The sequence below is a fragment of the Pan troglodytes genome, chromosome 1 (assembly GCF_028858775.2).
Source record: "Pan troglodytes isolate AG18354 chromosome 1, NHGRI_mPanTro3-v2.0_pri, whole genome shotgun sequence".
Lineage (NCBI taxonomy): Eukaryota > Metazoa > Chordata > Mammalia > Primates > Hominidae > Pan > Pan troglodytes.
This window is the reverse complement of record NC_072398.2, coordinates 139,045,395-139,071,881: the sequence shown is the minus strand read 5'-3', so window position 1 is coordinate 139,071,881 and position 26,487 is coordinate 139,045,395. Positions and strand designations below refer to the sequence as shown.

Here is a 26,487-nt window from a genome sequence, read left to right as displayed (position 1 = left end):
TGTTTTATATGCAGTGACTTCAGATATGGCTCAAATGATTGTCAGTGGAAAGTTGTGCTTGCTTTATGACCTCATGATTAAAATTCAATTCAGGATCATAAAAATCCTTGATTTCCCAAGAAGACTAACCTGGTTATTGTTGTGAGAGTGTGTGTGCATGTGAGAGGTAAAGAAAAGAGGGAGGACCTTTGGATGTTTAGTTTAACATCAAGAGCTGGGAGATACCAGGATAAAGTCTCAGTCAGGTAAATACATAAAACAGCACAGAACAAAGGATATCATTTCCTCTGCAAGCTTTCTCTGGTGGTAGCCATTGTCTCTCCCACATCCCTTATACTACAGGGATTGAAAGTGGTTGGAATAGGTGTCTTCCTTGTTGTATTTTCTTTCTGGTATCTGGGGTCTTGCTGATGGGGTTGGGGGAAAAGACTGCCCCTCCCAGTTTCGCTAATTCCTAGAGATAGTAAATGACTTGCCTGTGAACCAGCCAATCCTAAGTACATGGACCCACCTATATATCCATTTGTATATGCACATTCTCTATCTGGTTCTCATATTCCAGGAGATAACATTCTTTTCCCCTAATCTCCCTATAGCCAAGTACCGGACAAGTAGGGATCACTCCTGTAGGCCAGAGCCAGTCAACATTATTCAAAAAATCCAGCCCTGATCCTGTTCAGTTGCTTACCTTGCCTTGCTTATTTCTTCCCTTGAAAACCCCAATAAAGGCTTTTGTCCATGCTTTCCCCTTGCTCCTTCTGACCAACCCTGTTGCTTCCCTGTGTGGCCCTGCATGGTGTGCCCCCTCCTCTTGTAAATTATAACTAACAAATTATCTTTTCAGTGGCAATTGTCTCCTGATCTGTTGGCCTCACTATACCTAAATAACACTAAAATTTCTGTACATTTTAAACACTCATGAATGTCCTTGCTTCCTTCCTTCTTACTCCCCTATTGTTGAATCTCATTTTACTAGTCTATACCACAGGACAGTCATCTGCAGACAGCCAGTTCAGTCCTCCTTCCATAAAGATTTTAGCTACTATTGTCAATTTTCCTAAGTATATGTGTTAGTAATTGCAATTGCTATGTAGATGATGTTTCCAGTAACTTGGCCTCTCAGTGCCTTCAATTCCTGTCTTCCAGTAATCTTGCTATCCACTCTACCTCAACTACTCACTGCCATGTCAAATCCTAAATAGTGCTGTTACCAATAACTACAGCCCCCCGTCATCTTGATTCTAAGACTCTTACTCTCTAACTTCTACCTCCTGTCTTTCTAGCTTACTCCCTTTAGTACTTCAACTCTAATAATTCATTAATTGCAGGTCCTGGTAGAGTTAATCTTACTACTTTTTTTTTTTTTTCTGAGACAGAGGCTTGCTCTGTCACCCAGGCTAGAGGGCAGTGGCGTGATCTTGGCTCACTGCAACCTCTGCCTCCAAGGCTTAAGCAATTCTTGTGCCTCAGTCTCACAAGTAGCTGGGATTACAGGCTCCCACCACCATGCCAAACTAATTTTGTGTTTTTAGTAGAAACAGGGGTTCGCCATGTTGGCCAGGCTGGTCTCGAGCTCCTGACCTCAAGTGATCCAGCTGCCTCAGCTTCCCAAAGTGCTGGGATTACAGGCATGAACCATCAAGCCCAGCCTAGATTTTAATTTTCTTTTATCCTCTTATGTCCTAATTTCCCTCCTTACTCAGCTTAAATGCCTTTCACTATCATTGTGTTACTCCCTTTGCATACAGCTTCAACTCTGTTGTTCCCTTTGAATTTGATTTGTATGTCAAAACCCCAAATCTTACATTCAACTGTGACCTCTCCACTTCTGCATTCACACAGCTGAATGTGGCTGGGAAAACACACAGTCATGCTAACCACCAGTAGGCACTTAGTGCTGTTAGTCATACTACATGCAATCACCTATATTTCCTTTTTTTTTTTTTTAGAGATGATGTTTCATTCTGTTGCCTAGGCTGGAGTGTGATGGTGCAATCATAGCTCACTGTAACCTTGAATGCCTGGACTCAAGTGATCCTCCTGAGTAGCTGGGACTACAGGTGCATGCCACCACACCTGGCTAATTTTTCTATTTTTTATAGAGATGGGGTCTTGCTGTGTTGCCCAGACTAGTCTAGAATTCCTGGGCTTAAGCAGTCCTCCCACCTCAGCCTCACAAAAGATGGCTGAGATTACAGGTATGAGCCATAGCGTGTGGCCAATCACCTATATTTCCCTAGTCCTATTTGAGTTCCCACTTTCTTGGAGTATTATTTTATACTTCCTCTTTCCTGAACCTTCAGCCATTCCTCTTCATTCTCACTTTTGATGACCTGCTTTCTGTTTCACTGAGAAAGTCAAAGCAGTGAGAACTTTTACAAACTTCTTCCATATCTGTTCACATACTTGCATCTGTACCTATATGCTTTATTTTCCTCCCTGTTATTACTGATGAACTGTCAGTGCTTCTAAAATCAAATCCTCTATTTGTCCACCAGATCTCATCCTATTCCTTTTCACCTAGTCAGGGACATTGTTCCAGCAGTTTTCATCTTTCCACAGAAAATTTCTTCTGTCTTAGATCTCCTCATCTAAACATGGTATTTTCTCCCCCGCCTAAAAAATGACTCTTTCCTGACCTGCCTTCACTTTCAGCTAATACTCCACCAGCTAATACCCTAATGCTCTGCTCCTTTTCACATCAAAGTTCCTCAAGAATTATCTATCACACTCTTGCCAATTCCTTTCCTCCCATCTACTCTTTTTTTAATGGATATAATTTTCACATACTATAAAATTGACCATTCTAAAGTGTATGAGTCAGTGGTTTTAATATATTCACAATGTTGTGCCACCAACATCACTAATTCCAGAGTATCTTCATCATCCCAGAAAGAAGCCCCATAGCCATTAGCAGCCACCCCTATTTCCTCCTTCAGCCAGCCCCTGGTGAACAACCTACTTTCTGTCTTTAAGGATTTGCCTATTCTGGTCATTTCATATAAATGGAATCATACAATATATGGCCTTTTACGTGTGGCTTTCTAAACTCGACATGGTATTTTCACAGTTCATCTATGTTGTGACACGTATCAATACTTTATTCCCTTTATGGCTGTATATTTTATTATATGATAAATCAGGGGTCATAGGATTATCCTCAGGTTTGATGATTTGCTGAGAGGACTCACAGTACTCAGCATATAGTCATACTAAAGGCTATGATTTACTACAGAGAAAGGAAACGGAAAAGCCGCGTGGGGCAAAGTTCATGAAAATCAAGGCATAAGTTTCTAAGGGTCTTCTCCCGGTGGGAGCACAGAGGACATGCCTAATTTCCCCAGTGATGAGTTGTGACAATGCTTCTGAAATGTTGCCAACAAGGGACACTCATCAGAAGCTCAATGCCCAGGTTTTTTAAATTGGGAATTGGTCACGTAGGCACTCCTGCCCACGTGTACTCGAATTCCAGACTCCCAGGAGGAAAGTCTGTGTTCAGCCTAAACTATTGCTTGTATAAACAGTTTAGACATAGTGAGCCACCTTTACATTTAGAGAATGCTAAGAACAGCGCCCAAATCCATGTTTCCAGATATCAGCCAAGGGCCAAGTTTATAAATAAATCTTTCAAGGTATAGCAGTCAGGCCTGCTATGTTACCTATTTTCCCCTACATATAGATATACTGTATTTTGTTTACCCAGTCATCAGATGATAGGCTTTTGGGTTATTTCGGCTTTTTGGCTATTATGAATAAATCTGCTATGAACATTTATATGTAAATTTTTTGTGGGAACATACATTTTCAAGTCTCTTGTATTATATACCTAGGAGTGGAATTACTGGGTCATATAGTAACCTTTTCAGGAACTGACAGACTCTTTTCCAAAATGACTGTACCATTTTACATTGCCACCAGCATGTACAAAATTTCCAATTTCTCCATATTCTCAACATGTTATCTGTTTTTTTTTAAAATTATACCTATCCTAGTGGCTGTGAACTGGTATTATTGTTTTCATTTGCATTCCCATGGCAGCTAATCATTTGCATTTCCATGATAGGTAATAATCTTGAGCAATTTTTGTATGCTTATCAGTTATTTTTACATATTCTTTGGAAAACTAATCACGTCCTTTGCCCATTTTAAAATTGGGTTCTCTTTAAACTGTTATGCTTTTAGAGGTTTCTGTATATACTGGAATACTAGACTCTTATCAGACATGATTTGCAGAAGTTTTCTCTCATTCTCTGGGTTCTCTTTTAGGGTATTCTGGAAATCAAACATCTTTAATTTGTGTGATTTCCACTTTATCTTTTCTTTTGTCGCTGTGCTTTTGGAATCATATCTAAGACACCAAGGTCATGAAGATTTATGCCTATGTTTACTTAAAACAGTTTTGTACTTTTAGCTTTTCCATTTAGGTCTTTGATCTATTCTGGTTAATTTTTGTATATGGTATGAGGTTAGGGTCTAACTTCATTCTTTTGCATTTGGATGTTCACTTGTCTCAGCACCATTTGTGGGGGAGACTGTTCTTTCCCCATTGTGTTATTGTCTGGACACCCTTGTCAAAAATTAGTTGCCCATAAATGTATGTTCTAGACTCAGTTCTATTCCACTGATCTACATGTCCACCATTGTTATGTCAGTACTACACAGTCTTGATTACTGTAGCTTTGTAGGAAGCTTAGAAAATTGAGAAGTGTGAATCCACCAACTTTGTTATTTGCAAGATTGTTTTGGCTGTTCTGGGCCCCTTGTATTTCCATTTGAATTTGAGGATTGGCTTGTCAATTTCTGCAAAAAAAAAAAAAAAGTCAGCTGGAATTTTAATAGAGATTGCATTTAATCTGTAGATCAATTCAGAAAGTACTACTATCTTAACAATATTAAGTCATCTAATCCGTGAACACGAGATGTGTTTCCATTTATTTAGTTGCTTTCGACATTGTTTTGTAGCTTTCAATGAGTGTCTTATACTTCTTTTGTTAAATATATTCCTGGTATTTTATTTTTTAGAATACGATTGTAAATGGAATTATTTTCTAATTTCATTTTTGGTTGTTCAGTGCTAGTATATAAAAACATAATTTTTGCATGTTGATCTTGTAAGCTGCAACCTTGCTAAACTTGTTTAGTAGTGTTTTTGTAGATTTCCAAGGATTTTATCTATACAAATTTATCATCTATAAATAAAGATAGCTTTACTTATTTCTTTACCATGTAGATGCCTTTTATTTCTTTTTCTTGCCTAATTGCCCTGGCTAAAACCTTCTATAAAATGTTCAATATAAGTGGTAAGAACAGACATCCTGGCTGATCTTAGGAAGAAAGCTTTCAGTTACCATTAAAGTATGATGTCAGCTGTGGGTTTTTCATGGATGTCCTTTATCAAGTTGAGGACATTCTCTTTTATTCCTAGTTTGTTGAATGTTTTATCATGACAGCGTGTTGGGCTTTGTCAAATGATTTTTCTGCATTGATTGAAGTGATCATGTGGTTTTATGTACTTTATTTTACTGGTATGGTGTATAACATTAATTTTCTGAATTCCTGAGATACATCTGTTTGTCATGGTGTATAATCCCTTTTATATGCTGCTGGATTCAGTTTAAAATTATTTTGTTGAGGGTTTTTTTATTTACACTAATAAGGAATGTTGGCCTATGTTTTTCTTTCCTTGTGATGCCTTCGTCTGCTTTTGTATTAGTAATACTGGCCTCACAGAATGAGTTGGGAAGTGTTCCTTCCTCTCCTGTGTTTTTGGAAAAATTTGTGAAGGATTGGTGTTAATTATTAAACATTAGGTAGAATCTACCAGTCAAGCTATCTGGTTCTGTTTTTTTCTTTGAGGGAAGATTTTGATTACTAATTCAATCCCTTTACTTGTTATAGGTGTACTCAGATACTCTGTTTCTTCTTAAGTCAGGTTTGGTAGTTTGTGTCTTTCTTGGAATTGTCCATTTCATCTAGATTATCTACTTTTTTGGCATTATTATTATTATTATTATTTTTGAGATGGAGTCTCACACTGTCACCCAGGCTGGAGTACAGTGGCATGATCTCGGCTCACTGCAAGCTTTGCCTCTTGGGTTCAAGTGATTCTCCTGACTCAGCCTCCCAAGTAGCTGGGATTACAGGCACCCTGTACCATGCCCAGTTAATTTTTTGTATTTTTAGTAGAGACGGGGTTTCACCATGTTGGTCAGGCTGGTCTCGAACTCCTGACCTCGTGATTCGCTTGCCTCAGCCTCCCAAAGTGCTGGGATTATGGGCGTGAGCCACCGTGCCTGGCTGGCATTATTATTTTTTGTTTTTATTTATTTCCATAGGTTTGTGGGGGAACAGGTGGTGTTTGGTTACATTAATAAGTTCTTTAGTGGTGATTTCTGAGATTTTGGTAGACCCATCACCGGAGCAGTATACAGTGTATCCAATTTGTAGTCTTTTATCCCTCATCCTCCTTCCACCGTTTCCCCCACCAATCCCCATTGTCCATTGTATCATTCTTATGTCTTTGCATCCTCATAGCTTAGCTCCCATTTATGAATGAGAACATACGATGTTTTCTAATCCTGAGTTACTTCCACATCACAGGGTAGTTCTCTCTGAGGAATATTCTGAGTTGTCATTTTCAGTCTCATATCCCAAGCTCTGAAGGGCACAAGGATCAACTCAGGCCAGGTGTATGGATACTTGACATTGATGGTTGCTGGACCTTAGCCATTTATGCCCATCCACATGGCTCCAGCCATCTCGGTAAAAGTAATGCCTTCCAAGCAAATCCCCAGAATAATTTTACTGAAGCATGACAAAATTCACATGGAAGAAGACAGCTCCTGAAATATTCATGACAGCTCCCGCAGGCACACTACTCACTGCCCCACCAGGACCCGGGGAACCTCCACCTGCCACACAGTCCTCCAAGGGGAAACAGAGGCATCGAAGGTTCCAGGGGTGAGGTGGCACTCACTGTGGGTAGCCAGCAGCAGCCACGAATTCCATTTTTTGGCATTATATATTACTTTTTAACATTTAACATTTTTATAGACTCCTTTTCAAACTTGCTGCTGTTTATTTTTTATTTTTATTTACTTATTTTTGAGACAGGGTTTCACTGTTGCCCTGACTGGAGTACAGTGGCATGATCACAGCTCACTGCAACTTGACCTGCAGAGCTTAAATGATCCTCCCACCTCAGCCACCCAAGTAGCTGGGACTACAGGTGCATGCCACCACACTCTGCTAAGTTTTTAAATTTTTTGTAAAGACGAGGTCTCACTATGTTGCCCAGGTTGCTCTTGAACTCCTGAGCTCAAGCAATCCTCCTGCCTTGACCTCCCAAAGTGTTAGGATTACAGGCGTGAGCCATCACACCCGGCTTCTGCTCTTTTATTTTATTTATTATTATTATTATTATTATTCTTTTTTGAGATGGAGTCTTGCTCTGTCACTCAGGCTGGAGTACAGTGGCACAATCTCAGCTCACTGCAACCTCCGCCTCCTGGGTTCAAGTGATTCTCATGTCTTAGCCTCCCAAGTAGCTTACAGGCACCCACCACCACGCTCAGCTAATTTTTGTATTTTTTTATTAGAGACAGGGTTTCGCCATGTTGGCCAGGCTGGTCTTGAACTCCTGACCTCAAATGGTCTGCCCACCTCGGCCTCCCAAAGTGCTGGGATTACAGGTGTGAACCACCGTGCCCAGCTGGCTTCTGCTATTTTAGATTGACCTTTCTACAGTTAGTCCAAATTAAGAAGGTTTAATATTATATATGAAAGTAGCACACTAAGGAAACTAGCATTCTTTCTTTTTAAGAATCACCAATGTTATTTAATTAATATTTTATATTTTGTCTTTTAGGATTATATATTCATCAAACAGAAACATAAAAAACTATGAAGAGGAAATTCTTAGGAAAAAGATAGTGGAGATTGGGATATCACAAAAGCAACTTGACATCAGTTTTCCAAAGTGTGAAAACTCATCTGATTGTTCTCTTCAGAAGCATGAAATTCCAGAGGATATCAGTGACAGAGATGATGATTTCATTTCCAATGGTGAGGTATTTTTTATGGAGTTGTATTTATAGCCGTGAAAATAATTATATTCTGATACAGTTAGAGAAAAGCATACTTCAATAATATGCTTTACTGATTTTTTTTTTAATAAGCATGGAGAACTGAAAACACTAGTATTGTTAACTCCCAGTTTTTCCCAAGTAATTGGAGATAGGGTTATTATGAATAAATCCATACATAACTCACAATTCTCTTTTTAGCCACTATGCCTCTACGTTATTGTCCTTATTATAATCTATACCAATAAAGAAGCTTTGGCAGAGTCAGTTCTGTTTCACACCCTAACAAAAATGGTAGCCTAGTTTTATGCATATTAAATGGTTAAGAAATACATAAATACTGTAATACATATGGCATTTTACCATGAAAGAGACCTGAAGTTTGCTTGTGAAAGTAGATTTCAGAAGGATTGCGGTTTGTGAGTTATTGCAAATTGATGGAATGAGAAAGTGGATTTCAGAATGGTTGCAGCTTGTGAGTTGTTGCAAATTGATGGAACTCATTTTTTCAAAACAAGTGTTAGAGCGGAATTGATTATATTTGAAAATATTTGTTGGGTTAAAGGATCTTATTACTGGTGTGTAAACCAACAACAATTACTTACGTGATTTATCCTGGTTAGATTCCTGTTATAGTACAGTCAACATATCTAATTATGGTGAATGAATAGACATTCTAGGCCTTGAGGTAGATCATTCATATGCATTAAGGATGGAATGCATTAAAGATGGATGCATATGTAGAGAGAGGTTCTGACAGGAAACCTGAGGTCCCTGGATCAGAGAACAGAACATTTATCATTTGCAGAGCATCTTAGTGCCAGTTCTCAGCTCCTAAACTCCGTGAGGCACTGCAGTGAGGGCCTGATGTTACCTAGCCCATGCAGTGGGATTGCACCACAGAAAAGGAACACCAAAATTAGGAAACTTTAAGCTTCCACAGGTTGTTGGCAGATCTTCCCATTCTCCTCTCTAGAGACAGAAAGACCTTTCTTTGGAAGGTAAATCTTTGGGAGGGGAGGAGAAGGTAGTTTCCTTACCCTGTAATATAAGGAAATGACTTCCAGGGGAGGAATGTTTCTCAATTTTTCTGGAGTAATACATATCTCTAGTTTCCAAGGCATGTTTGCTGTTTAATCATCCTTTAACCAAGTTTACTGGTGCTCTGCTCAGACAGGTCAGACCATGCTAAAACATAAAAATATTCATAGAAAAGTGTCTCCTAATAGTTGGTTATCTGAAGTCAGATGGGAATTTATAAAACCAGATATAGATGGGTGTGTCTCATAACACATGCAGTAAACTGAGGTATCTGGTAGATATTTAGGTGTGCATGTGTGCAGGTGCATGGCTCAGTTCAGCTGAGTGCAGCTTTCTGCATTAACCTAGTGTTTCTCGTCTGAATTTTGCACCTAAGCAAATGCGAAATTCATGTTATGCTCAAATTGTTCCCTAATACATGAATTGTATTGGATCAAACTCATTTTTTCAAAACAAGTGTTAGAGCAGAATTGATTGTATTTGAAAATATTTTTTGGGTTAAAGGATCTTATTACTGGTGTGTAAAGCAACAACAGTTACTCATCTGATTTATCCTGGTTAGATTCCTGTTATATTACAGTCAACATATCTAATTATGAGTGAATGAATACACGTTCTAGGCCTTGAGGTAGATCATTCATATGCTTTATTTAATTTAGTCTCATAAAACCCTAGGAAGTGTTACAGACTGATGTTATCAATAAGACCCAGATAGGACTCTAAGACTCAGAGAGCATAAGAGACTTTCCCGAGGTCACACAGAGCAATTGACAGAGCTGATATTTGAAATCCAGTTTTCTTACTCTAGTCTAGAGCTCTGCTGTGGCTCTATGGCAACCCTTTAAAATGGCCATATAAGTTGTGAGTTTAAGTGAAAAGAGCTTCTGCCTTTCGACTGTTTTCTCCATCACTCCATGGAAAACCCCCACATTCACCAGTAACCTGCCAGTTGCCAGCTTAACAGACATTTTTTTGCCTACATCTTATAAACCTTTTTGCAGCCTTTCATACTGTTAATACTGCCCTCCTTGAAACTTCTGTTTTCTGTGACACCATGCTTTCCTGATTTTCCTTCTTGGCCATTTCTCAGTCTTTTTTTTACTGATGTATCATTTTTCTACCCCTTAAATAAATGGTATTCTGTAATTTTTTTGAGCTTCATATCCAACCACTGACTAAACATATCTGTTAAAGTCTACCTTATTATTATTTTTTTTTTTGTTTTAGAAGGAGTCTCACTCCGTCACCCAGGCTGGAGTGCCGTGGCACAAATCTTGTCTCATTGCAACCTCCGCCTCCTCACCATTCTCCTGCCTCAGCCTCCCAAGTAGCTGGAACTACAGGCACCTGCCACCACGCCTGGCTAATTTTTTATATTTTTAGTAGAGACGGTGTTTCACCGTGTTAGCCAGGATGGTCTTGATCTCCTGACCTTGTGATCCGCCCGCCTCGGCCTGCCAGAGTGATGGGATTACAGGCGTGAGCCACTGCGCCTGGCCCCTTATTTTTTTATTTTTAAAATTTTTATTGTTTTTAATGAGATGGGGTCTCACTCTGTCACCCAGGCAGGAGTACAGTGTCATGATCGCAGCTCACTGCAACCTCTACCTCCCAGGCCCAAGTGATCCTCCCACCTCAGCCTCTTGAGTATCTGGGCCCAGAGGGCTGACCACCACACCTGGCTAATATTTTGTATTCTTAGTAGAGATGAGGTTTCCCTGCGTTGCCCAGGCTGATCTTGAACTCCTGAGCTCAGGCAGTCCACCCGCCTCAGCCTCCCAAAGTGCTGGGATTATAGGCATGAGCCACTGTGCCCAGCCAAAATATATCTTAAATATCTCAAATATAACCTGTCCCAAATTCAACTTGTGGGACTCTGTCACCAGTGACTGATCTTCACCAGAGCTACTGGCCAAAGTTTGTTGACAGGCAAGGTTACGATAAACAGTTGTTAAAAGAAAAACGTTAGATAAAATGAACCTGAGTTTATATGAACAAAGAACAATTCATGAATCATGCAACACTCAGAACCAGAAGAGGTTCAGAGAACTGTGCTCTACAACTGGTCAGTGAGTATATATAGACAGAACATGGAAGTAAAGTACAGAAATGGCTTGATTGGTTATAACTAAGTGTTTGCCTTATTTGGACATGGCCAGATCATTTGGCTGCCTGTGATTGGCCAAAGCTCGGCTGCTTATAATTGGCTGAGATCTAGCTATCTATTACCAAAAATAAACACTCCTAAGTTAGGTTAGGTTTTGGTTTGTTTACATACTAAGGTTGCAGTTCCTTAAGTAGGAACTCAAAGTATGGAGGCAGCTTACTTCAAATTTAAGTTAACAGTTTCTGCCTTTGGATTAGTCTCTTGATTGTGAGATTGACCAAAACCTTGGGCATTGATGCCAGTCTCTTGATACCATCATAATGGACTTGTTTGGTCTCAGAGTAGAATTTACTGGTCTCCATGTCAGGTCAGTTAAATGATTCTTTACATTCTTGCTGTTTTAGTCAAAGTTAAGACCATTTAATGCACGATGGATGGCAGCATACAAATATTTAAGTCTCCAGAGAGGATGTGGTATACCAGGGATGCTACTATCATGACTATCAGGAGGCTAATACCAAAAGGCAAAAGTGTACTCCTGCCAGGCGTGGTGGCTCACGCCTGTAATCCCAGCACTTTAGGAGGCTGAGGCGGGCAGATCACAAGGTCAGGAGATCGAGACCATCCTGGCTAACACGGTGAAACCCCGTCTCTACTAAAAATACAAAAAATTTAGCCAGGCTTGGTGGCATACACCTGTAGTCCCAGCTACTTGGGAGGCTGGGGCAGGAGAATGGCATGAACCCAGGAGGCGGAGCTTGTGGTGAGCCAAGATTGCGCCACTGCACTCCAGCCTGGGCGACAGAGTAAGACTCTGTCTCAAAAAAAAAAAAAAAGTGTAGTCTTTTATAGGGGCCCCTACAAACCAAACTGATCAAAATTAATCAAATCAAAATTTAGGCAAGATAGATAGTTCAACAATATTTGAGTCAAATTGGTCATAGTCTGTTCAGGGAATGATGGCGATTAAGGACCATAGTTTACTGTAGAATGATCTGATTTCAAAAGGTATCCAAGTTTGTGACCAGCTTGGGCAACATAAGGAGACCCCGTCTCTATAAAACATAAAAGTAGCTGAGCATGATGGCGTATACCTGTAGCCCCAGGTACTTGTGAGGCTAGGGTGGGAGGATTGGATTGCTTGAGCCCAGGATTTTGAAGCTGTAGTAAGCTATGTTCATGCCACTGCACTCCAGCCTGAGTGACAGAGCAAGACTCTGTCTCTAAAAAATAAAATACAGTTTTTTTTAGATAATCCAATGTTGTGTTAGCCTGATAACACAGGTCATAGTAACCTAGAGACCCACAAGAAGAAACATAGAGATTAGAAATTTTTCTAATTTCTAATTAAGAATTAATTAATTCTAATTAAAAATTAGAAAAAGATGCTCATAAAGAGGCTTCATTTTTGGTGTATAATTTTGTGATAATACTACCTATATTTAAATATGTATATTTAAAAGTATACAGTCATGTGCTGCATAATGACATTTTGGTCAACAATGGACCACATATATGACAAAGGTTTCATAAGATTATGATACCAGATTTTTACTGTACCTTTTCTATGCTTACATACACAACTGCTTACCATTGTGTTACAGTTGCCAACACTATTCATTGCAGTAACATGCGGTACTGGTTTATAGCCTAGGAACAATAGGCTATACCATATAGCCTATGTGTGTAATAGGCTATATCATCTAGGTTTGTGTGAGTACACTCTGTGATGTTCACACAGGAATGAAATCAGCTAACAACATATTTCTCAGAACTGTCATTAAGGGATGCATGACTGTTATTAAGCAATGCATGACTATATCTATATTTACATGTAAGTGGAAATATATATATTTCAAAGGAAAAAGTCTAGATGATTTAAACTTTTTGTTTTATTTTTAATTTACCACTTACATATTGCAACTAATTGAGATAATTATGTGGGAAACCTCTTGATAATAATAGAAAACAATTTTTGGATGTTTGTAATATTAAACTATTTTTTAGTCTTGTTTTTCTTTTTTAAAGATAATTATGACTTGGAGCCTGCATCTGAATTAGGAGAAGATTTATTGAAGCTTTATGTGAAACCTTGTTGCCCAGATATTGATATTTTTGTTGATGGAAAACGTTTTAAAGCTCACAGGTAAATAGACACGACTGATTTGCTGTCTTGGTTGTGGCTGTAGAGTATGGAAGGGCAGCTGTCTCTTTGCAGTACGGTGGTTTTCAAGCTCTGGTTTTCACACAGGCCACAGGGGTTCCATGAAGGCCAAAGGGGTTCCACTGTGATTCCTCAGGGGGAGTCCAACAGGGGAAGAGGTTGACCATCAGGCAAGGTTTTCTGCAGGTTTTCACACGTGCACACGTTGGCCTACCCAGACATGTGCACGTATATGTTTCTGCCAGAGCAGATCTCATCTATATTCTGCATTGGGCATGAACCTAAGATTTTATTAGAAGAAAATGTTCTGTTGCCTAAAATAGATTTGAAAGCCACTGTCATAGAAAATGTAGTTAAATGCAGTTTTTAATTTTATAGGCATTATAGTATTGAGAAGTATTATTTCTACATGAATGACATGTATTTTCTCTGAATGCATTTTGGCTCAGATTCCGTGATTCAAAATAGTTGATACTCATGAATAGCATTGATTAGGAGGTTTAATATTTCAATGTACTTTTTAAAAACCATTGTTCTGCTTCAGAATTGGGTTGCTTAGACATTCCAGGCATTTAGATTTCAAATTAAAGCCGGTTGCCTGTTTTAGTCAGGCTCTTTGATTGCAAGTAACTAAAATCTGCTTAAAAGCAGAAAAAAATTTAATAAGAAATACATATTATCTTTTTGAACTCAAGGGAAAGAAGTGCAGCTGGGTCTCACTGTGGACTAGAATCTGAACCAGAAAACTTAGGAACCCAGGCAGTTCTTCCTCCTCTTTGTGTTTCAAATAGAATGTTGATAAGAAGTTATTCTGGCGCTACTGAACAGAAAGAGCCAGAGTATTTGCAGTGGCAAGTGGTAATCTTCTAGGTTCAGGGGTGCACAGCCCTTAATGAAATTAACAGTGGGTTTAGGTTACTGTAATCCACCAAGCCAAATAGTAGTAATATTTGTACTCTTAGAAATCACGCTGGTTTTGCCAGTTGACAGCAATACAACCCAAGGATTGCTAGTCTGAACTAGCTATTTACTATTCAAAATTTGAACTTTTCTCTATGGGACTATGTACTTTGTAAATATACATATATGCATTTTCCTAATTTTTGTGAAATCTGCATTAAAGGTTGCAAAATTCAGAATATAATCTAGATTGATCATTATATTTTCCATATCATGGGTATATTTCCTAAATCATGGTGTGGGTGTAGGTGTGTGTCTCTCTGTCTTGTTTTCTTTTCTTTTTTTTTTTTTTTTTTACCAACACAATTGTATTTTAAAAATTAATTTTATTTTGTGTCCAGGTTTTTCATGAGACCATGTGGGCATCCTACCAAAGTTATAGAGCCCTATAGCTATTGCTGTCATACAGGGAAGGCAGGACCCTGTGACCATTTCCAATATGTCCTCAAACAGTGCCTATATTTGGCCTCTCCCTGTGTGCTGCCTGACAATGAACTAACAGGACTGTGTTTTAAGAGCTGGACCTAGAATATTAGGTTTGTATTCTAGGACAGCTCTTGCTCACATTTCTGGTTTATTTTGTTCACCTAGCAGTAAAAAAGAAATTCATATTAACTAGAAAGACAATAAGTTTTCCTACTTTTTTCTTGCCCTTATGTAAGTTAGAATAGCCAATTTTAAATTATAAGGTTACCTTCCTAGTCCAGACTCAAACATCTTTCTGTTTATAGTACATATTAATTTTATTATGTAGTTTAAGGAGTATTGTGTCAGTAGTTCAGAGAATACATATTCATCTAAAGCCCAACATTGGAACTTTCTTAATTACTTCTTGTTCTAGATGATCATTGTCAGCATTCTTCTAGTGGTGTGGCTAAAAATCCTTTTGTAATATGGCTGCTTTAATTTTTTAATTATACATACTTATATATTAAAGATCAATACAAGTACTTACAAAGGACCAGGATTTATGACTGGAATTTTATTCAGTTTAGGTATCAACATTTTTAAAACCTTAGTTTGCTAGTTTAATGTGTCCAAATCGGTATGGTCTTCTATTAAGCTAATATTTCATGGTCAAGTTACTTCCTCAGTAACACCCCTCATAACACAGGTCTTCCAAGGTAGTCTCTCCAGTTGCTCTGTCCATTCTTTACCATGATCCTCAGCCCAATCCCCGGAACACTTCCTATGCTGAAAGACAGTCTGATGCCATTCACTTGCTTGTGGTGGCACAACTAAGCCAAAGAAATCGTTTCTAACAGAGTGGTTAAGAGTGTGTGGACTGTGGGGACAATCTGCATGCGTTTTAATTCCATGTCCACCATTATTAGCTGTGTGAATTTGAGTAAGTCACTTAACCATTCATTCTGCGTTTCAGCATCCTTATCAGAGATGGGGATTATAACAGTCTCCATCTCATAATGTGATTGTGAGAATTAAATTACAGTTGTTACTGAGCACTCATTGGGCTTACTACCTGATTAGCCTTCATGGATTCCATTAGTTATGTTACTACTTTTCTGAATATTGTATCCTGGGATGCTACTGCACATTACCCCTTGTTGTGGACCTCTGTAACATTATCTTCCTGCCTGAAATGCTCTCAATTGCCATATGAATACCATCTGGGATCTCGGCTCACTGCAAGCTCCACCTCCTGGGTTCACACCATTCTCCTGCCTCAGCCTCCCAAGTACCTGGGACTACAGGCATCTGCCACCACGCCTGGCTAATTTTTTGTATTTTTTAGTAGAGACAGGGTTTCACTGTGTTTGCCAGGATGGTCTCGATCTCCTGACCTTGTGATCCGCCCACCTCGGCCTCCCAAAGTGCTGGGATTACAGTCGTGAGCTACCGCACCTGGCTGCTGACTTCCCATTTTTTAATGTAATTTATTATTTTAATGTTTTATGAAAGAAGTTGAATGTTATATTTTTAAGATAATTTGTTGCACTTCTATGTTCCATAATTAAAATTCTCTTATGCTGCCTCGTTGAAAAAGCAGAGCAGTCATTCCTTTTTTTTTTTTTTCCTGAGACAAAGTCTTGCTCTTTTGCCGAGGCTGGAGTGCAGTGGCGTAATCTCAGCTCACTGCAACCTCTGTCCCCCGGGTTCAAGGGATTCTCACGTCTCACCCTCCCGAGTAGCTGGGATTACAGGCGCACACCACCACGCTTGGCTCATTTTTGTGCTTTTTAGTAGAGACAGGGTTTCACCATGTTGGCCAGGCTGGTCTCAAACTCCTGACCTCAAGTAGTCTGCCCACCTCAGCCTCCCAAAGTGCTAGGATTACAGGTGTGAGCCACTGCACCCGGCCCCATCATTTCTAACTTGAGCTTTGTGACACTCAAAATCTGGTATATCTTCCAGAATACCTTTCTTATCAATGCCTGATAATATACCATTAGACATTCATTCATTTGGTTAAGATGTCAAATCTTCCTTTAATATCTCTCTGAATATTTAGTAAATTGGCACTGTGTCCGAAGATCATTGTTTTGTATGTCCTTGAAAAAGCTAAAGGTTTTTTCAGAAGTGGTATGATTTAGTAATTGAGAAGTTGGTCTTTTTGTGTTTAGATTATGATCCCACCGCTTATTTTTAAAATTCTACCACTTATTAATTGTTGAAAAGTTACTTAATCTCTCCAAGTTTCAATATTTTTATCTGTAAAAGGAATAGTAGTAGAAATTATAGCATGGGATGGCTGTGAAGATTGAATCAGATAATGCACATGAAGCACTTAGCATAGTACCTGGCACATTGTAAGCTTTCAAAAGTAAATGTTAGTTGCTATAAGTATGTAATAGATATCTGTAAGACTGGCACATATGTTGCCTGTTCTAGCTTGTCTTATATCAGGGGGCAAACTATGGCCTAAATGTGGTTAAGTGGCCTGTTTTTTGTATGAGGCAACAAAAAAGCAGAGACAAGTAATGCCACAGGGACCTGCAAGTCTAAAATGCCTTTCAAGAGTCACTTGGGTTTGTTCCCAAACCTGCGTATGCCATTTGAATTTATTATTTTGATGACAATGAATATAAGTCAATGATACATAAAATATGAAAGAGAAAAGTTATTGTTCCAGTGAAAACTCGGATGAGTGCTTTGGAAGGATTAAATAAGGGAAAGGCACTTAAAAAATTGCTGTTGTGAACAGGTGCAGTGATTCACATCTGTTATCCCAGCACTCTGGGAGGCTGAGATGAGAGGATCACTTGAACCAGGGAGTTTGAGACCAGCCTAAGCAACAAAGCAAGACCCCATCTCTACAAAAAAATTTAGCTGGGCATGGTGGTGTGCACCTGTAGTCTCAGCTAATCGGGAGGCTGAGGTGGGAGGATCATTTGAGCCTAGGTGTTTGAGGTTGCAATGAGCCAGTGAGTGCCATTGCATTCCAGCCTTGGGAACAGAACAAGACCCTGTCTCAAAAAAAATTAAAATCAAACTAGGTATCATAGTGTATATATGTATTGTTTTTGTGAAAATGAGGCTTATATCAGCAAACCCATGTTAAAAAAAAGATGGGCCTTATGATAAAAGATTTGTGAATTAAATGCATATTTCTTCTTAAGTTAGAGTAAAATTATAGTATACAAAAATAGCTTCTTTAATTCCTCATTTTTTTCAATTAACTAAACAACTATTAGTCCAAATTTTGTTGGATAATTGAGTATCCATGGCACTTAACTTCAGAAAGGCCAGTCCTATGAAAGCTATAGTCAATGGATGTCACAAAATTCTCAAGAGAAGGTTAACTTTGCTCTTACAAAGTTATGTTCTCTAAAGTATTTGATAAGAAGTGACATGGACAATAGTGATTACTCCAAAAATTTAGATTCACCACTCTGGATTTAATCCTTACTCAGTTATGTGGAATTAAAGCAAATAAATAAATAAATACATTCTTAGAGCAAGAATACTTTAAAAATTAGTCCTACTAAAATTTCCTTCTCTAGAGCTTCTCTGCATAATCCAGGCCATTATTCTGCCTGGAGTAGTGAATCTAGTTCAGCTAACATTAGGAAGTATTGAATAGCAGTGTACTAAAGCAGCAGCAAGGCGGAAATTAGGGCATCTTGATAGAGCCAGAAGCAGCATTAACAGTTGAAATTAAACTTAATCAAAAGGAGAAAATAGTTTTTGGCATGTTGGAAAATAACAAATTTGGCGAAGATTTTTAATACACCATACCATCTACAGCATTATTTTTAAACCTGAGGCATGTGTCCTAATTAAGTAGGAATGTTTTCTAAGTTTCTGTTTTAAGGTCAGAGTAATTGTTTAAGCCTCAGATGCTTCTAATTTTACTAAAATGGAAATGGCTGACATGCTGTGTTCAAGTCTTCTGAGAAGTAGACACAAAGATGGGATTAGACTTTCAAGAAATGTATTAGGCTAAATGTATGTGAGAGAACATAGGGAGAAAGCCAGAGAAAACAGAGCTGCTAGACTGCAACGCTGATTTGACTCTGGGTGAAGGAGAAAGAGAAGGAAGTTAGATAGAAGCATCTTAGACTGCAGTGGAGTTCCAAGAAAAGTTGGGCAAGGCCATTATTGGAAAGTTCCCGTGCCAAAGGCACCCATCAGAGAAGCGCCTGTTTTCTAGGGCTAGACCTGCCTTATTGTCCTTGCTGGCTTCAGTCATTGTCAGGAAGTAGCTTCTGGTGAGATGGCCTTGTGACCTAGGTGGAATAAATTTCCGAGTGCTGTAGCTGAAGCTATCAGTCATTATGCAGTCAAAGATTAGAGGGGTAGGCCCAGTGCGGTGGCTCACGCCTGTAATCCCAGCACTTTGGGAGGCCGAGGCGGGCGGATCACGAGGTCAGGAGATTGAGACCATCCTGGCTAACTCGGTGAAACCCTGTCTCTACTAAAAATACAAAAAATTAACCAGGCGCGGTGGCATGTGCCTGTAGTCCCAGTTACTCAGGAGGCTAAGGCAGGAGAATCGCTTGAATCCAGGAGGCGGAGGTTGCAGTGACCCGAGATCACGTCACTGCACTCCAGCCTGGACGACAGAGTGAGACTCCGTCTCAAAAAAAAAAAAAAAAAAAAAAGATTAGAGGGGTATATTCTCATGACTGCTACACATATAAATCATGACATGCTATATATTCATATACCTTTACCACTAGGCATAGTCAGATAAAGTAAGAAATAATTGTTAAAAAAACACTTATTATTTGCTAAGTATTGTGGTGCTGAGATTGGGATTCATAAAGAAATGAATGAAGTACTGAGGATTAAATGGATTATCTATCGATATTCAACAGTGTGAAAGAAAAGACTGCCATGGAAAAAAGTCCTGGCAGATATCCAATAAACTGCTAAAAGTGGTTATTTCTAGGTCATGGAATTGAAGTAAACGAAGAAGCAGGGTGAGAACTTAAAATTTTCACTTTATCCAATTCTATATTGAAGTTTATTACAAACATATTGTTTCTATAATTTAAAAAAGTTTTTAAAATCTGGCTTTCCATTTTTAAGGAAAGAATTACAGACTAAAAATTTTTTATTCTGTGCTTGCTTCGGCAGCACACATAATTTTTTTTATCTGTTCAAATAGGCTCAATCATACTCTGAGGTCACTATCTTTGTCCTCTTTTATAGAAAAATAAAAACTATATAGCAAACTTAGTGCATTAAATATTCATTTGATTGTCAGGGTCCCTGAGATCCCTCCTTCTTCAGGGGGTCTGGTGTACAAACTGTGAGGAGGGGAGATTCTCAGTGTGTTTGGAGGACTGAGTGTGGCAGGGACTCCCCAACAATTGAACACTTCTCTCTTCCTCTCATGCTCTTGCTGGGGCTGGTGGTCCAGGGGCTCTTACTCTTTGGAGGCCATGTGGACCATGAAACCCACCACCCTGTTGCTGTAGCCAAATTCATTGTCATGCTGGGAAATGAGCTTGACAAAGTGGTCATTAGGGCAATGCCAGCCCCAGCACTGAAGGTGGAAGAGTGGGTGTCACTGTTAAAGTTGGAGGAGACAATCTGGTGCTATTGTAGCCCCAGATGCCCTTGAGGTCCCCTCTGATGCTGCTTTACCACCTTGATGTCATCATATTTGGCTGGTTTCTCCAGAGAGCAGGTCAGGTTCATGACTAACATGTTGGCAGTGGGGACATGAAAGGCCACGCCATTGAGCTTCCTGTTCGACTTGGGGATGACCTTGCCCACAGCCTTGGCAGCACCAGTAGATAGATGCAGGGATGATGTACTGGAGAGCCCCATAGCCATCACACCACAGTTTCCCAGAGGGGCCATCCACAGTCTTCTAGATGGCAGTGATGGCATGGACTGTGATCCTGATTCCTCCCATGATGCCAGAGTTGTTATGGATGATCTTGACCAGGGAGCTAAGCAGTTGGTGGTACAGGAGACATTGCTGATGATCTTGAGGTTTTTATACTTCTCATGGTTCGTGCCCATCACAAACATGGGGGTATCAGCAGAAGGGACAAAGATGATAACCCTTTTGGCTCCACCCTCTAAGTGAGCCCCAGCCTTCTCCATGGTAGTGAAGATGCCAGTGGACTCCATAACATAATCAGCACCAGCATCACCCTGTGTGATTTTGGTGGGATCTCACTCCTGGAAGATGGTGATGGGATTTCCATTGATGTCAGGCTTCCTGTTTTCAGCCTTGACAATGCCGTGGAACTTGGCCATGGGTGGAATCATACTGGAACATGTAGACCATGTATTTGAGGTCAGTGAAGGAGTCATTGATGGTAACAGCATCTATTTTGCTAGAGTTAAAAGCAGCCCTGATTACCAGGCACCCAATATGGCCAATTCCATTTACTCTGGGCTTCACTTTTACCATGATGTCTCAGGGACATGACTGGTGCTGCCCAAGAACGGAAGGAGCAGATGGCAAGGTTCTGTCACTTTTTCTCTTCCTTTTGCTTACTTTAGGTTTAATTTATGCTGCCATTTATACTTTCTTAAGATGGAATTCTAGATCATTAATATGAAACGTTTTTCCTTTTCTACAATAAGCATTTAAAAGCTAAACATTTCCTAAGCACTGCTTAGCTGTAGCCTACAAATTTTGATATATTGTATTTTCACTCAAATAAATGTATTTTCTAATTTTCCTTTTGATTTCTTCTTTACCCATGGGTTGTCTAGAAGTATGTTTAATTTCAACTGTTTGGGAATTTTCCAGATAATTCTCCATTATTGATTTCTAGTTTAATTCCATGGTGGTCATAGAACATATTTTATATTATTTTAGTTTTGCTTAAATTTATTGAGACTTTTCGATGGCCCAGAATATGGTCTGTGTTAGTGAATGTTCCACATGTTCTTAAAAAGAATATGTGTTCTGTTGTCCTGTGGTGGAGTGTTCTATAAATGAAAAAATTGGTTGATAGTGTTGCTCAAGTTTTATGTAACCTTAGCTGAATTTTTGTCTACCTATCCTATTAATTACTGATGGAGTATTGAAGTCTCCAAGTATCATTATAAATTTGTTTCTCCTTTTAATTCTGTCAGTTTTTGCTTCATGTATTTTGGAGCTCTATTATTTGTTACATACACATTTGGGATTGTTATTTCTTCATAATGAATTGAGTCCTTTTTATTATGAAATGTTGCTTTTTACCCCAGGTAATGTCACTTGTTGTGAAGTTTACTTTGGTTAATATCACCACTCCAGCTTTCTTATGATTAGTGTTTATGTGGTATTCTTTTTATATCCTTTAACTTCCAAACTTTGTCTTTATATTTAAAATGGATTTAAAATTAATTTCTTTTAGATAGCAAATAGTTATGTCTTGCTCTTGTTATCCAGTCTCATAATCTCCTTTTAATTGGAGTAGACTATTTGACTATTTGTAATAATGTAGTTATTAATATGTTTGAGTGTAAGTCTACCATTGTACTTTTTTTTTTTTTTTTTTGGATCACTCTCTGTTGCCCAGGCTGGAGTGCAGTGATACGATCATAGCTTCTGTAACCTTGAACTGCTAGGCTCAAGTGATCCTCTGGCCTCAGCCTCCTGAGTAGCTGGGACTGCAGGCATTTGCCATCATACTCAGCTAATTTAAAAAATTTTTTATAGAGATGGGTTCTCGCATTATTGCTCAGGCTGGTCTTGAACTCCTGGCAGAAGGGAATCCTTCTGCCTCAGCCTCCCAAATTGCTGGGATTACAGGTGTGACCTACCATACTCAGCCCTAAAATGCTTTGTCTGTTAATTCCATCTTCTCTTGTCATTTCTGGGTCTGATAATATTGACTGATTTTTTCCCTCTTTTAATGTTCACATTTTGCTGCTGCTTCACATTACCTAATAAGTTTTTAATCAAATGCCAGACATTATAAATATTATGTTTTTGAATGTTTGAACTTTATTGTTTTTCTTGAAAAAGATTATTAAAGGTTTTTTTTTTTTAGCAGGCATTTAAGTTATTGTGGATCAGCTTCATGTTTATGAAGCTTCTTTTTAAATTTTGTTAGGGTGCATCTAGGATAGCCTTTGCTCTAAATGTTGTAAAGCCTTTCTACTGAGGTTTCTGGGATCTTTTCTTAGTGCCCCAAGTATTCAGTTCTGGCCGGAAGGAACTTGAATATCTGTCAGCCATATAGCTTCCTGGCTTTTATTCTTTGCCAGGCTTTGTGTAGTTTTACCTTATGCACACTCAAATTATATTCAGCCAAAGCTCAAGGGAGGGAGTATCTACTCCGATTTCTGCAGTTCTTCATGACTCCCTCTTCTATATTACTGCACCCCACAAATTTCAGCTGACTCAGCTTCTTGGGTCTCCTATATCATCTCCTCAGCTCAGCTAAGCCACAAGGCTCTGCTCGTTTGTCCTTCCTGTGCATTGACTAGAAACTGCTTCTAGGAAGAAAAGCATTGTGATTGTAGAGCTTACTTCATTTGTTTTTCTTCTCTTGTGGATCAGAGTCCTGTACTGCCTTTTTCCATGGTCATATTTTGTCCAATTTTCTAATTATTAAATGGAAGGTAGGGAAGTCCTGTACTTATGGGTAGAAGCAGAATCCTAATTTTTTCTTAGTTGGCCTTATTTTTTAGAACAGTTCCAGATTTACGGACAAATTAAGAGAGTACAGTATTCTCGTATACCCCCACACCTAGTTCCTCATTTTTAACATCTTATAGTACATTTGTTACAATTGAGTCAATATCAATACCTTGTTATTAACTAAAGTCTGTAGTATATTCAGATTTCCTTGGTTTTTACCTAGTGTCCTTTTGTATTTGAGGAATCAATCCCCGATCTCACATTATGCTTAGTTGTCCTGTCTCCTTAGGCTCCTCTTGGCTGTAACAGTTTTTCAGACTTTTTTTTTTTTTTTTTTTTGATGACATTCCAGTTTGAGGAGTACTGGTCAGGTATTTTATAGAAATTCCCTTAAATGGAGTTTATCTGATGTTTTTCTCACAATTTCATGGATTATGGGTTTGGGACAGGAAGACCACAAAGATAAAGGGCCATTTTCATTATATCATATTAAAGGTACATGTGATCAACATGACATCACTGTTTATGTTAACCTTGATGATGACCTTGTTTTCATCTGGTTTCTCCACTATAAGTTACTCCTCTCCTCACTTCCCATTTCCAGACTCTGCTCTCTGGAAGGAAGTCACTGTGTGTAGCCCATATTTAAGTGATAGAAAGTAATGTTCTACCTCCTTGAACCAGGGGTATTATCCACATAAATTATTTGGAATTCTTCTGCACAAAAAACTTACCTCTTCTCCTCTACATATTAATTTATTCAATCACTTACATATATCAGTGTAGACTCATAGATACTTATTTTGTACTTTAGCTTATAATTTGGCTTTTCTTTCTTTCTTTCTTTCTTTTTTTTTTTTTTTTTGCTCTATTTGTTACAACTTTAGCTGTGGGAGCTCTTTCAGGTGGCTCTTGTGTCCCTTTTACTCCCTCAGTGTGTGTGTGTCTGTATGTGTGTGTGTGTTGAGCATTTTCTTACTTTCTGGCACTGAAAGATATATCTGGTGTGAAAAGACAAACGATACACCTATCTACATGGGGCACTTACTGTGAATAGAACTTGCAGGACTGGAAGTTGCTTTCGGTGAGTCATTGAGTGAGTGGTGGGTGAATGTGAAGGCTCAGTTCATTACTGTACACTACTGTAGACTTTATAAATACTAAGGATACACACGAAATTTATTTTAAAAAACTATCTTCAATAATTAACCTTGGCTTATTGTAACTTTTCATTTTATAAACTTTTTAATTTTTTGAAACTTTTTAGTCTTTTGTAATCACACTTAGCTTAATCACAAACATGTATAGCTGTACAAATTTTTTTCTTTTTTTCTTTTTTTTTTTTTTTTGAGACAGGGTCTTGCTCTGTCATCCAGGCTGGAGTACAGTGATGCGATCATGGGTCACTGCAGCCTTGACCTCTCTAGCTCCAGTGATCCTCCCACCTCAGCCTCTTGAGTAGCTGGGACCACAGGTGCACGCCACCACACCCAGCTAATTTTTGTATTTTTTGTAGAGACAAGTTCTTCCTGCGTTGGCCAGGCCAGTTTCACACGCCTGGGCTCAAACAGTCCTCCTGCCTCAATCTCCCCGAGTGCTAGGATTGCAGGTGTGAGCCGCCACATCTGGCTTTTTACTTTGTATCCTTATTCTATAAGCTCTTTTCTTTTCTTTTCTTTTTTCTTTGTTTTTTTGAGACGGAGTCTCGCTCTGTTGCCCAGGCTGGAGTGCAGTGGCGCGATCTCGGCTCACTGCAAGCTCCGCCTTCCGGGTTCACGCCATTCTCCTGCCTCAGCATCCCGAGTAGCTGGGACTACAGGTGCCCGCCACCGAATTTTTTTTGTATTTTTAGTAGAGATGGGGTTTCACCGTGATCTCGATTTCCCGACCTCATGATCTGCCCGAGGGATTACAGGCGTAAGCCACCGCACCCGGCCCTTTTCTTTTCTTTTTTTTTTTTTTTGAGACGGAGTCTCACTCTATTGCCCAGGCTGGAGTGCAATGGCGCTATCTTGGCTCGCTGCAACCTCTACCTCCTGGGTTCAAGCAATTCGCCTGCCTCAGCCTCTCGAGTAGCTGGGATTGCAGGCATGCACCACCATGCCCGGCTAATTTTTTGTATTTTAGTGGAGATGGGGTTTCACCATCTCTAACTTGAACTCCTGATCTCAAGTGATCCACCCGCCTCGGCCTTCAAAAGTGCTAGGATTACAGGCGTGAGCCACCGCGCCTGGCCTATACGCTTTTTTCTGTTAAAAAATATTTTTAAGTTTTTAAACTTTTGTTAAAAATTGAGACAGAAGCAAACACATTACTTACTAGGCCTACACAGAGCCAGGATTATCAGTATCAATCCCTTCCGCCTACACATCATGTCCCACTGGAAGGTCTTCGGGGCAGTAACAGACATGGAGCTGTTATCTCCTAACATGCCTTCTTCTGGAATACCTCCTGAAAGACCTGCCTGAGGCTATTTAACAGTTAACTTTTTTTTATATGTAAGTAGGAGTACTCTAAAATAACAATATAAAATGTAGTACAATAAAATAATAAGCCAGTAACGTAGTTGTTTATTATCAAGTATGTACTGTATATAATTGTATATGCTAGACTTTTATACAGCTGGCAGCACAGTAGGTTTATTTATACCAGCACCTCCACAAACATGTGAGTAATGCTTTGCACTTGACCTTCTGTCAGCTATGACATCCCTAGGTTGCAGGAATTTTTCAGCTTCATTATAATCTTATGGGACCATCTTCATATGTGAGTGGTCTCTTGACCCAAACATTGTTATGTAGCACATGACTGTAAATTTTGGAATCACCTTGTCAGTATTTACAAAATAGCTTTCTGAGATTTAGTGGCAGGATCTCAGCTCACTCCTACCTGCACCTCCCAGGTTCAAGCGATTCTTATGCCTCAGCCTCCCAAGTAACTGGGATTATAGACGTGCACCACCAAGCATGGCTAATTTTTGTATTTTTAGTAGAGACAGGGTTTTGCCACATTGGCCAGGCTGGTCTCAAACTCCTGGCCTCATGTGATCTGCCCGCCTCAGCCTCCCCCAGAGTGCTGGGATTACAGGTATGAGCCACTGCGCCTGGCCAAAATTGCCTAAATTTTT

General features: G+C 39.2%; 1 protein-coding gene and 1 pseudogene across 9 annotated transcripts in view; one reads left to right on the top strand and one right to left on the bottom strand.

The window, feature by feature from the left end:
* The window catches only part of BTBD8 (BTB domain containing 8), a 103,463-nt gene that overhangs the window by 14,301 nt on the left and 62,675 nt on the right, over positions 1–26,487 (top strand). For 7 of the 9 annotated variants that reach the window (XM_016922386.3, XM_016922387.3, XM_009425322.4 and 4 more), the window contains 2 exons: positions 7,868–8,064; positions 13,261–13,378. In XM_016922386.3, coding sequence (XP_016777875.2) covers positions 7,868–8,064; positions 13,261–13,378 — 315 coding nt within the window. Of the gene's footprint in view, positions 1–7,867; positions 8,065–13,260; positions 13,379–26,487 lie in introns of those variants that run through there. The other 2 variants (XM_063816785.1, XM_054667739.2) reach the window with 1 other exon arrangement.
* On the bottom strand, positions 20,190–21,065 carry LOC107967307 (glyceraldehyde-3-phosphate dehydrogenase-like; annotated as a pseudogene).